This window comes from Phoenix dactylifera, chromosome 7 (assembly GCF_051530095.1).
Source record: "Phoenix dactylifera cultivar Ajwa chromosome 7, Ajwa_hap1_PhDact_Kaust_v1.1, whole genome shotgun sequence".
NCBI lineage: Eukaryota > Viridiplantae > Streptophyta > Magnoliopsida > Arecales > Arecaceae > Phoenix > Phoenix dactylifera.
The window spans coordinates 14,305,903-14,318,464 of NC_143196.1; the positions used below are offsets into that span (position 1 = coordinate 14,305,903).

Consider the following 12,562-nt stretch of genomic DNA (forward strand, 5'->3'; position numbering starts at 1 on the left):
GTCTTCCTGAAAAAACAGTTTATCCTTGAAAGAGGCAGTGGGAGAAAAATTGAGCTTGAAGAGAAAGTCTCTGAAAAGCAACGAGTTATGGATCCTATACAACCTATTCATACAGAGCCAGTACACGTAGTACCTCCTCCACCTCGTAGATCTAGTAGGGTCTCTCATCCTCCTGATAGATACTTAGGTATACTAGTAGAGGATACCGAGGAAATGTTTCTCATGGGAGATAGGGAACATGTACAGGATCCTAATACCTACAACGAGGCGATATCTGATATCGATTCCAAGAAATGGCTGGAAGCCATGAAGTCAGAGATAGACTCCATGTATTCCAACCAAGTCTGGACCTTAGTAGATCCACCAGAAGGTATAGTACCTATTGGATGCAAATGGAACTATAAAAGAAAGATAAGTTCGGATGGAAAGGTAGAGACCTATAAGGCAAGGCTAGTGGCGAAAGGGTATAGTCAGCGCGAAGGCATTGACTATCAGGAGACCTTTTCACCAGTAGCCAGGCTGAAATCCATTCGAACATTGCTTGCCATTGCAGCATTTCATGATTATGAAATATGGCAGATGGATGTGAAAATTGCTTTTCTGAATGGATATCTTGATGAAGATATCTATATGGAGCAGCCTTTGGGTTTCACTTCCAGTGATGAAGATCACAAGGTCTGCAAGCTGCAAAGGTCCATCTATGGACTAAAGCAAGCATCTCGGAGTTGGAACACTCGTTTCAATGATGCGATCAAATCGTTTGATTTCATCAAGAACGAAGAGGAACCGTGTGTTTACAAGAAGGTTAGTGGGAGTGCTATCGGGTTCCTCGTACTATATGTGGATGACATCCTCTTGATTGGGAATGATGTTCCCATGCTAACCTCGGTCAAAGTCTGGTTGTCAAAAGAGTTCTCCATGAAAGACCTTGGGGAAGCATCCTACATTTTGGGGATTAAGGTCTATAGAGATAGATCTAAAAGGTTGCTTGGCCTATCACAGAAGATGTACATAGAGGAGGTACTGAAAAGGTTCAGTATGAAAAACTCCAAGAGGGGTCTATTACCCCTAAGGCATGGGATTCATCTCTCCAAGAAGATGTGCCCCAACACATCTGAAGAGATACAACGCATGAGCAAGATCCCTTATGCTTCGGCAATAGGGAGCCTCATGTATGCCATGCTGTGTACACGACCTGATATAGCCCTTGCTGTGAGTGTCACTAGCAGATATCAGTCGAATCCAGGCGAAGAGCACTGGACAGCTGTGAAGAACATTCTTAAGTACCTAAGAAGAACTAAAGATTTGTTCTTGGTCTTTGGGGAGCATCAGAGTTAAAGGTAGAAGGATACACAGATTCAGATTTTATGACTGATATTGATGATAGAAAGTCTACATCTGGATATGTGTTCTTGTGCAATGGTGGTACGGTAAATTGGAAGAGTTCCAAACAACCGATCATTGCTGATTCTACCATGGAAGCTGAGTATATCGCCGCCTCTGAAGCTGCAAAGGAAGCCTTTTGGTTCAAGAAATTTATTGCAGAGTTAGATGTAATGCCATCAGATGCCATCACACTCTACTGCGATAATAATGGCGCCATAGCTCTAGCTAAGGAGCCTAGGTCTCATCAGAAGTCCAAGCACATAGAGCGGCGCTTTCACCTCATACGCGATTACCTCGAGAAGAAATATGCCGTGGTGCAGAGAGTAGACTCCACGGACAACGTGGCGGACCCGCTCACTAAGCAGTTAAATCAGCAGAAGACTGAAGCCCACCTTGAGAAGATGGGACTTAGATATATGACTGATTGGCTTTAGTGCAAGTGGGAGATTGTTAGATGTATGCCCTAGAAGCCAATTTGGCGGACACATTATTAATTCTGGGACATAAATTTGTACTTGACTTTATTATTATTGAATAATAAATGGGCATCTTTTCATTCATATCCAAGAAATTAATAAGATGATGATACATATTCTCAAGAGTTGAGAATTTGAGCCATGTATCATTGGTGATTAATTTCTAAATGCTCCTGATCAATAGATCATCACGAGGATGGTAATTGATCCGATCAGTACACAGATCACTTTTCTTCTAGATGGACGACACTGAAGTGATAGTGCAGGTGCTTGTTAGAGAACAAGGGTACTGAGCGTGACCAAGACAAGAAGTCACTTGGATGTCTATCCACTCGTCAGTGACTTACTTGATGTTGCAGTAGTATGACTGGTCCTTTGACCTACGGTGCTTCGGCTATTCACAGTGAGGTTATTGTAGTTTGACTACACATATACATGGTCTCTAGCCATATGGGTCCTTGTAGTGTAGATTGGCTGCAATAAGTTCACTGTAGGAGTAGGGTATGCACTTACATGGAATCTATCGACCTTGATAGAAGATGAGTGATCCTATGTGATTTATTAGACTGAGTTCTAAAACCTTGGCCAGGGCAGTAATATAAAGTGGAGAAAGAGTTTTCCACTATCGAACTCAAGTCGAATAAATCTAGACGTATGACAGACGACGGGGTTTGACAAGTTATCCATAACCTCCGGTCTGTAGGGATCCACGATAGAAGGACTGTATCACACGATAACTGCACCTAGAGGTTCATCATTCTGTTCTGCTGGGTAGCCACTACATACTGCTAGGTGTCACTGGTGGATGGTGAGACTCACAGGGATCATCTTGATGGCGATGAACCCTGATGAGTTGAGTTGGAATTGTTTCAACCCATTGAAAGGAGTTTTCAATGATATTGTGATAGAGATCGCAATATATCTCACTACCAGTCAGAATAGAACCTATGGGGTCACACACATTAGAGGTATTGACTGATCCGATGGTTGAATGTGATTAGGAATCACAAATAATCAATTAGATTGATAACCCGCTAAGAGTTAGTGGTTGGAAGAAGGAACAATTGCAATCGGATTGCAATTTAATTTAATTAATTGAATTTAATTAATTGGACTTGATCATGAGACCTACTTGGAGTGGGATTCATGAAGTCCTAATTGGATTAGGATTTCAAATTAAATTAGAGTCCTACTTGGAATAGGATTTCTAAAGTCCTAATTGTCTTAGGGCTAAAATTTGAACAAGTCCTGATTAGATTAAGATTTTCTTAAGTCCTAATTAATTTTAATTTTAATCTAATTAATTAAAAGACTCCTAATTGGATTAGAATTGAAGAGTTCAATGGAGTCTTTGTTCAATTAAATTCTAATTGGATTAGGATTTGGAATAAAAAGAAAGAGGTGCACTTAGTCCTTTTTGAAAGAGACTAAACCTCCTAAGATTAAGCCCCTAACCTCCACTTGATTAGATCAAGTGGAGGCGTGCATGATGTAACATAAGGAGGGAGGGGCGTACACCCCTCCCTTGGCATTTCACGGGAAGAAGAGGAGGGGCCCACGCCCCTCCTCTTGAATAATGGATAAGAATGGAGCTCCTAAATTTTAGGAGCTCCAACTTTATCTTAAAAAGGGAATAAAAAGGGGGCTGCCGTGAAGTTTTTTCTACCCTCTCCTTTTGTGCCGTGAAGCCCCTCCATTCTCCTCTTGTTATCAGCCGCAAGCTATAAAAAAAAAAAAGGTGGTGGTGTTGTGGGCTCCTCCTCCTTGATTCCTTCTTCCACCGCAAGAACGATAGAAAAGGCTGCAAAGGGTGTTATCATCTTCTCCCTTTATCTTTGTTCTTCCTCTCAAAAACAATCAAGAGTTGATTGCAGAAGGGAGGATATCAGCCATCAAGAGTTGTCTCTGCAAGAGAGCTAGCATCCCGGGGAGATACGAAGGCTTTGATCGGTTCAATACTTCGTGTGGATACCCGTAGAGGCCGGACGCGTGTGCGGCTTCCATTGAACCCTCATCAAATACCTCGTGAATCAGATTTGCGGAGATCATCTACCCGCACAAGGTGAAGATCTGATCTTCTTAATGATTTTAAAATAGTTTAAAATAATTTAATTCTAATCTATCTATAAATGAAAGGTTTTAAAACACGTTCATGCGATGAACGGATCCCGCATATGTTTTTCCGCTGCAATCTGAAAATTATTTCAAATTTTCATGGCATATGAGGGATGCTAACAGTTGGGAAGATTTCGGAGTAGATGAGCTTGGATATGGCTCGATTTGTGGGAGAACAATGCAGAAGGATGTAGGATGCTGGGAAGCTTGAGAACAGATTGTTCTTGGATGCGGAAGAGAATGACATGCTTATCCGGCTGGGAGGGAAGCCATCGCAAATGAGAAGAATCCGGCTCTGTTTCTTGGTTCCCTTTTTGGGTCCGAATGAAGGCTGTTGGGATGAAGATTGGTTGGTTTGAGATGAGGAGATTTGATTTGAATGTGTGATTTCCTTTGGCTGGGAAGAGCCCAATGGTTATAATTCTTTGGGATCCGTGTGACTATAGATGGTATACTTTGAGATCTGAGAGACAAATAATTGAAGGGATTAATGAGAAGCACTGGGTTTTGGAGAAGAGTTCTTGGAGTCGACTCCGGAGGATGTAAAATTGTGAAATGATGCATTATCAGTTTAGGCTTTACCTAATTAAGCTTGACTCGACCTGCATACATTAAGCTTAATCAGTAAATAAGTAAAACTCGAATTACCTTTAATAATTTATTCAAATGCAATGATGAAGGTATCACTATTTTTTACTTAAATTTACAAAATATGTGAATTAAAAATATGATAAGTGCTATGAATAAGATATTAATTTGTACATTATTTAGCACTTATTAGCTGGCAGACAAGTATCTTGTCCATGATGGGGAGGATCACACTATTGCGATCAATGCAGCTTAATCCTGCTTTATCTCCTATCTAATACCTTGATTTCCATCGGTGTGTTACAGTACATCAAGTGTCTATTCCGAGATTTCATTTGGCGGAGGCAGGGGAGTAGCAGGGGTGTACACCTAGCGGCATGGGATACGGTATGCCAGCCGACTAGCTATAGGGGGGATCCACTCTCTGATCGAGAGACGGGAGATCTTCGCCACTAGATTGGCAGTCAGATTTATATTGGAGCTGGCAGGTCTATGGAGTTTCCTGATGAGAGCCAAGTGTCGGGACTCGGCGGATCCGTTAGCATTCCTGGTGGGGAGGTGCAGCTCTTTCATATGGAGGGAGATCTGCTCCTGTGCTACTGTGGTGCTTCTGGAGATTAGGTGGGAGATCGGTGATGAGCGAGTGGTGGACGTCTTGGGAGATTTCTGGGTGGCTGATTTTCCATTATGTAGGTGGCCTATCATGTTTGACCCCGAGGAGCTGGAGGGGCGCACTATAGGTGACCTGATTATTCCAAGCAAGCGGAGCTGGGACGAGACCCTGGTTTGACGGACCTTTGTCGAGCAGTTGGTCGAGCGGATTTTTGCGGTGTCGCTCCCGATGAGTGTAGTGGAGGACATGAGGGTGTGGGGCCGGACGGGTAGGCCGGAGGTGAGGACCAAAGATCTATTGGAGCTAGTTAGGAGGGTGTCGACTTGGTAGTTTGAGAGGGGATGGATCTGGCAGATACACACTCACCCTCGAGTGGCCTTATTTGTGTGGATGGTAGCGTAGGGATGCCTGCCTACTAGAGGAGTGCTATCTTGGCGTGGGATGGGCATTTCTCCGGTGTGTGGAGCCTTCCCGAAGGTGGAGGAGTCTATCTTCCACATTCTTTTTTGGATGTCAGCATGCGGTTCAGATTTGGGAGTGCGTAGCAGTTTCCTCCGATCTGACATAGAGGTGGACATCGACTGAGGATTTTCTGACTTTCCTGCAAATTTCCTCTCGGAGGTCGAACAGTGTGGACCAGGGGACTAGGGCAACTTATTTGGCGTATCATTGCTGGCTAGATAGGAATGCCCAAGTCTTTGAGGACAGAGGCGCGCATCCGAGGCTGGTGGTGGACCGGGCTCTTACTTATGTAGCGAAGGTCCTTGGCATTGCCGCGGTGTCATCCTTTGGGTTGACTAGGAGAATTTGGGGCTCTCATTCCACTCTTATAGCACCCAGGACTATATCCATATCCCAGGAGCCCCCACCCCTTGGCTTTCTCAAGGTAAACTTCAATGGCGGTGTCAGCTAGATCGGAGGCAGCAGAGGTGCCGGGTTTGTCATCAGAGATCAGGAAGCTCGATTGATGGCGGTCGAGGGTCAACAATCTTCGAGTAGACGGTGGTCGGAGCCGAGGCTAGAGCTGCACAAAAGGGCATCTCCTATGCAAGGCGTGTGCTGGTCGCGGACCGCATTATCCTTGAGGGAGACTTAGCTATGGTGATTGAGTGGATCCGAAATCCGGACAGTGATGCCGGCAGATTGCGATTGATTCATGACATCTACCGATTTTTGGGTGAGTATATCTCCTATCATACCACTCATGCCTATAGAGAAGCTAACAGTGCGGCTGACTAGGTGGCATTCTTCACAGCTCAGCACTCCAAAGGTTTCACTTGGGACAACCTATCCTTGGTTCCATCATCCTCATATTCTCTTATCATATTTGATCTTATAAGCTGCACTCACATCCGTTATGTGTGAGTCGCCATTGTACCCAAAAAAAAAAAAAAAGTCAACTACCGGTACCTATAAGGACAGAAAAGGTCTAAATGCAAGAACAGTCATTTTGGAGAACCTCGAATACGAAATTCCCCGGCATCTTCATTTTCATGCAAAAACAATTAGCCAAAATTTGGTCAAATAATTTACCCATTAACAATATAAATCATGCTACAAAGGTCATGGCTAACAAGTGTAAGTAACCACCAACACGCTCCCAAATTCTTGGTAATTATGTCATGATGTTTATCACAGAGGACTTTCTCTCTCAGGCCTGGCACTTCCATCACTTGCCATGTAGTTATCCAAGGATCACAGTCCAAAATGTTTGCATCTGAGTGGGACCACTCATTTCCAACCACACCAAAAATCCTACTGCAAAGTAGCTCCATGCAAAATCAGAATAGGACAGCAAAATGCTCTCTCTATTTGACACTTCATTCTCCATGAAATTTTTGATGGTTATGCACAAGTGGTAACAAAAATCAAGCATAGAGAGGTTTGAGGAACTAGAGACTTTGCATGATACCCACTGTTTCATTACATATAGATCTCCATGCCGATAAACTTTGAGGACTGACATAGAGGACAAAAGCCGAGTTTACTGTCACATTCCTTGCATAGGCAGAGATGTCGGCATGGCAACAAAAGCATACAGACTTCGTTGACTTGGCAAAACTTACAAGTCAGCATAACTTTCATGCCCTTTTTCTCTTTGCCCAAGAGCTGGAAATTGGCATCCCCACCCTTGCAGAAAGAGGCTGCATCATCTACCTCACTATCACCACACCCTTCCCTGCTGTCCCTGCCCTGAGCAAGCACTTGTTGAAGATGGAATTTGAGGGAAACGATCATGTTGTCATTGTACTTGGCTCGTTGCTGCCATGTCTCCACTTCACCACACAGCTGTTTCATTTGTTCCTCAAGCTCCACGTTCTTCTTATTGATCTCCTCTACTTCTGCTTCTTTCTCCTGGATCTTATGGAGGATCTTATCTTTGATAGCCATCAATGTCTGTAGCTGTTTCAGTTGGAACTTCTGCAATATTGCTTGCCTCATTTGTTCGCCCTGCAAATCCGATGAAAAACATGCTAGTTTTCACCAGATCATGGTGAAATTTTCAACATGTGCTACGTCTTCGTGATGATATTGCATGAAAAAGGAATTAGGCACATTATCATGAGGGAAAACTAGTGTAACCCCCCCTCCTCTCTTCCCCTGTGCCGCACTAAAAGAAGCAAGATGCCAACTAAACAGCTGAATTTAATTTCCAAAGATGGACAACATTAGCATCCAGCATAACATAATTCATTGATATCCAAAGTTTGAAAGCATTAACCGAACCATGGAACAGGCATCCACAGGCTAATTTGATAAATTCTCTTTCTTGTTAAAGCTACAAGTAATAAGTGCCTTAATTTTTGTACTTACTTTTTCAGTAATTGTATTAGCTATGGTTTGAGAATAGGTGACCATGCATGTTAAACAGATGGAACCATATCTTTAAGGATAAGAACAGGATTGTCAAATATTGCTTGCTTGATACATAACCTACTCAAGATTGACCTGTTCAGCAGGCCTGTTAGGTACTTAGGTCTTAGCATTACTCAAAGAATAGTTTACCTCCACTTGATCACTTACTAAACAATCCAAAATCCTTCAAATACTTATTGGGAGACCAAATCACATTAATAAATGTAACTAGCAATTTAGCATGGTAATGCTTAAACCTATGGTTTAGGTGACAACATCCAGGCTCTTGAATTGCCACCCTAGCAATTCAATACCGACTTTATTGGATCTTTATTTGATTTATGCACTTCATTTGAATTATTATATTTTTATGCTACTAACAAGTTAGCATTTTAAGATCTCTCAAGTAATATCCAATGAATATTATGTATCTGAACTTTAGAATCAGATCTAGGTTGGGAACCAAACCTAGGATCTTGCTGCATGGATGTTTCACTGTTTATCAGTGTCCGAGTCAAGAGTGACTGATTTAGCACGTCTCTTAGGCTTTCCCTTATTATAACGAAAAGTATTAAAGCATTTTCAGTCCACAGGGATACCAAATGCTAGTATTCAACTAGAGAGGTTGATCCCAAATAAGTTCATCTTTTTTTTACTTTTCTTCACTTATTCTATTTTTTGAATACTTTCCTTATGCAAGTTCACGGTACTTGAAATTGGTACTAGAGCTATGACAACTGGGAAAATGAGTGCTCAACTAAAAATTGTGATGAAGTAGCCTCAATAGAAACCATCTATATTGAGACATCTTGATCAACTCAATTGTTTAGGAAAATGATCTTACACAAGACACATATCTGGTCTTGCACCTATCTCTACATAAACTGAGCATAAAAGAGTTGCTTAAAGTGGCAATTGCTGTTGATTTTAATGATTAAAATATTCAGTTTCTTTTATTTAAAGGAAAAATATGCATCAACAATGTTATACTCATTCAAGAATACGATGTTGAAATAGAATTTTACAGCTTTCTGCTCAAGTAAAGGACAACTAGCATTACTCAAATATATCCTAAACAAAGCAAATGTTGTGCATATAGCATATATACAAGACAGATCATCATACAATCTCATTAGGGTTTCATAATTGATGTGTTGGTTAGACAGTTCTTAGCAAAATGAATTGCACCACCACATGGATGAATCTTAGACAACAAATAAGTAACAAAAAAAGATTAAGATATTATTAAATGATTACCCTATAGACGAGGTAAATTCTACCAAAGGAGGGCCATATGGACATTGATCATAAGTAGCAAGCCAAATAATGATTAATCCATAATTAGAAATGAATATTACATTTTCCATATGGCTTGATTTCCTTCTTAAAAAAAGACTGGTTCAGCAAATCTCTTAAGTTTAGCCTATAGGTAGAAACTCTTTTACAACATAATACACATGAAAATATTTTAAATAACGAGGTCAAACAAGGAGGCTGCCTCCCTTAAGTAGACTTGAGTGTTAGTGAAATAAAACAGGAGAGACATAATCTTTCGTACTTTTAACATATTTAACCACTAACTTAGAGAAATTGTTCAAAAGTATACTCCCTAAATCTTTATAAATGCAATTTGGGCTTTCCCTGGAGGTTTTAAATTAAATATCACAATTTGCACATTTATGAATTTGAAATTGTTGGATTTTAAAACTGAAGTTTCTAACAAACATTTGTTGTTAATATGATTCACCATACCGGACCAAACCGGATAGTACGGAGCGTATCGTACCATAATGGTTCGATACCAGTATCCGGTACGGGTTGCATTGTGACACTTAGTATACTGAAAAAATTCCATACCATACCGTACCGACACAGTGCTAGTGTGGCACCGGTACGGGGTCTAGTACCAAAACGACAAGCCTTGATTGTTAAAATGAAAAAAATGTGAAGATAAGAAAGAAAACTGTAAACATGAAAAGATCTACTTAAAACAAAAATATTTAATTTGGTGATTTAGGACCATTTTGAGATTTATCATCCAACCAAACACCCTAAATCCAAACACACCCTAAATATTCTAATACAAGCTAATCATTACAAACTAATGATTAGCAATTTAAAAAAAAAATTGAAATATCATTATTTTCCAATAAATCCAAACACACCCTAAATATTCTAATACTTGCAAATATCTGTGTAAAAGTACTTCTTTAAGTCTGAATTTATCTTTCATCAAAAAAAGGCTGAATTTATCAGGACTAAGCAAGGTCTTTCTGTCCGACCTAAAAAGAGTAGAAAAGATGATATGGAAATAAGACCAAAGCACCAGTAGTTGATTCTACTTGGAAGGATAATGCATAACTCTATTTTCTCATTATTGTTGTTTTTTTTTTAACCTTAGACCTGGGTTAGGTATACACTGATATGAGCTGTATATTCTAGAGCTTGGGTTAGCTGTCAATATTGATCAGCAAGTTAATCTTGTTCTCATGGTTGACTTACTACGAGAGACTCTTCAAGGTTGACCTTACTATATTGAAAAATTTGATGAATCAAATAACATAGCCAATTAAACTATAAAGGCATAGACAAGTTTAATGTCTTTTTATTAAAAAAAGAAAACTAATACCACTATATGGCTGCCATGAAGATAGAGGATCTCTTGACCGTTAAAGACCTAAACACCAATAGATGGACACAAAATACTTTGATCGAGGGAAGTGCCACCAATAGACGAACATCCTATATCTGTTTTAAGTGGGAAGGAATCATGCATAAATTTGATTTAGCATCTCCAATGTTATTAATGTTAGACAAGCCCACAATGAGTACTAACTCTGATATAGTCTGTGCCTTTCAGAATTTTGTTAGCATGTCAATGACAATCAGTTTAATATCATTATTATGTTTGACTTGTTTGGAAGACCGCTCCTAGGGTTAACTTCCTCAAAAAGAGAACTCTTAAGGGAAATTAGAAGCAGAGAATAGAAATATCACTGTTTCATTAAGACAATCAATATCCTTATAGCAATAAAGGAGGTTAATTGCATCAACTGATCATATTTATTAGCTCTTACTTTATCTATAAATGTCTGATTCATACCACCTAGATCACAAGAATCTGGAACGATGATCACAGCCATGAGGAAGATGAATGATCAACAAACAAACATGGAGAATATCCTAAAAGAACCCGCGATATTCAGACAAAGCTTGGTCAACTCCTCAAGGATTATACTTTTCCTAAGGAACCTAGTTTGAACATTGACATTAGTGATTATATAATCATCAATTTCAATTACAATTTATCCAATGGAATGGAAAAGCATGTTCTTCTTATGGATCAAAATGAAAAGGTTTGAACCATCATTGGAGCAAAAAGATGCAGAAGGAAGCACCCATAGGAAAACATTTTTTCGACAGACAAAAACATTGAAGAGATTATCCTACACAGGCCCCCAATTAAATTATGTAATGTCAAGGATGCAATCAACAAGTGCAGGAACCATGAACTTCAGAAGGACATGTCTGCAAAAGATTAACAGAATTATATCACCATTATAAAAATGAACAAATAAATTGAGGAACGAAAGATAATGGACAACTTGGAACCACCAATGCAGAACAGCCGGAAGAGAAAATGACCTTGAGGGCGACATGACAGAGAGCAAAATTAACTTTCCTATCAGCATCATTGATTTTGTCTTATTTTGCAAAGTATAGTTTTACCAAAATGCAATTTGTAACCTCTAAGTACACATTACATCAATTAACATACGCTACCAAATTAGTAAATATTTTACTTCCAAACACAAGGTCATCTAGTGTTATCTAAGGTCTTATAAAACTATCCAAGAAGCCTCCATCTCAATAAAACGCTCACTCTAGTTTCAATACAGGCCCGCTGTAAACTACCGCTTTGTCTGAAAAGTTAAAACCTGATCCTTGCAAAAATTTCATGACAAAAAAGAACGGACAGTATCAGACAATATATTACACCTCAAACAAAAGCCACACGCATCTTCCAAAATTGATTCCGATCCATCCAAAATAAATCAAACTAAAACAAGAAATCATCATGAACAATAATAACGTTGAAGAAATGAATCTACATGGAATTTAGAAATTAAATAGAAAAACCTAATAAGAAACCTCCGAACCTGGACTCCGACAAAGCGATCTATCTCGACTTCCTGCCTCTGGAGTTCATGACTGATCTCGTCATCAATTGCCGGAAAGCGGTGGACGAGGAGGAGCGAGTCGCCGGAGGAGGCGGCGGCGGCGGTGGCGGCGGCGGCCACCGCGCCCCCGTCGTCCATCGAGAGCCCGAGACCGGTGGACAACGGGAGGGTGCCCAGGAAATCGACGGCCATCATGTGGGAGCTGGCCATCAGGAGGAAATCCTGCTCCTTCAGCCACTTGGCCCTCGGCTCCCACCCCTTCGATCCCTCGTCGCCAGGCGCAGCACCCATCACATCAAATACTAGCCAAAAAAATTAGAAAGGAAAAAGAAATGAAATCAAGGGAT

At 40.4% G+C, this 12,562-nt stretch overlaps 1 protein-coding gene across 4 annotated transcripts in view; it reads right to left on the minus strand.

The window, feature by feature from the left end:
* Positions 1-7,061: 7,061 nt before the first annotated feature.
* LOC103698873 (putative BOI-related E3 ubiquitin-protein ligase 3) overlaps positions 7,062-12,562 on the minus strand; it is a 30,538-nt gene continuing 25,037 nt past the window's right edge. For 2 of the 4 annotated variants that reach the window (XM_088701252.2, XM_088701251.2), the window contains 2 exons: positions 12,195-12,473; positions 7,062-7,629 (listed from right to left, as the gene is read on the minus strand). In XM_088701252.2, the coding sequence (XP_088557378.2) occupies positions 7,102-7,629; positions 12,195-12,473 (807 nt within the window). In that variant the 3' untranslated portion in view covers positions 7,062-7,101. Of the gene's footprint in view, positions 7,630-12,194; positions 12,518-12,562 lie in introns of all 4 variants that reach the window. The other 2 variants (XM_088701254.2, XM_039119006.2) reach the window with 2 other exon arrangements.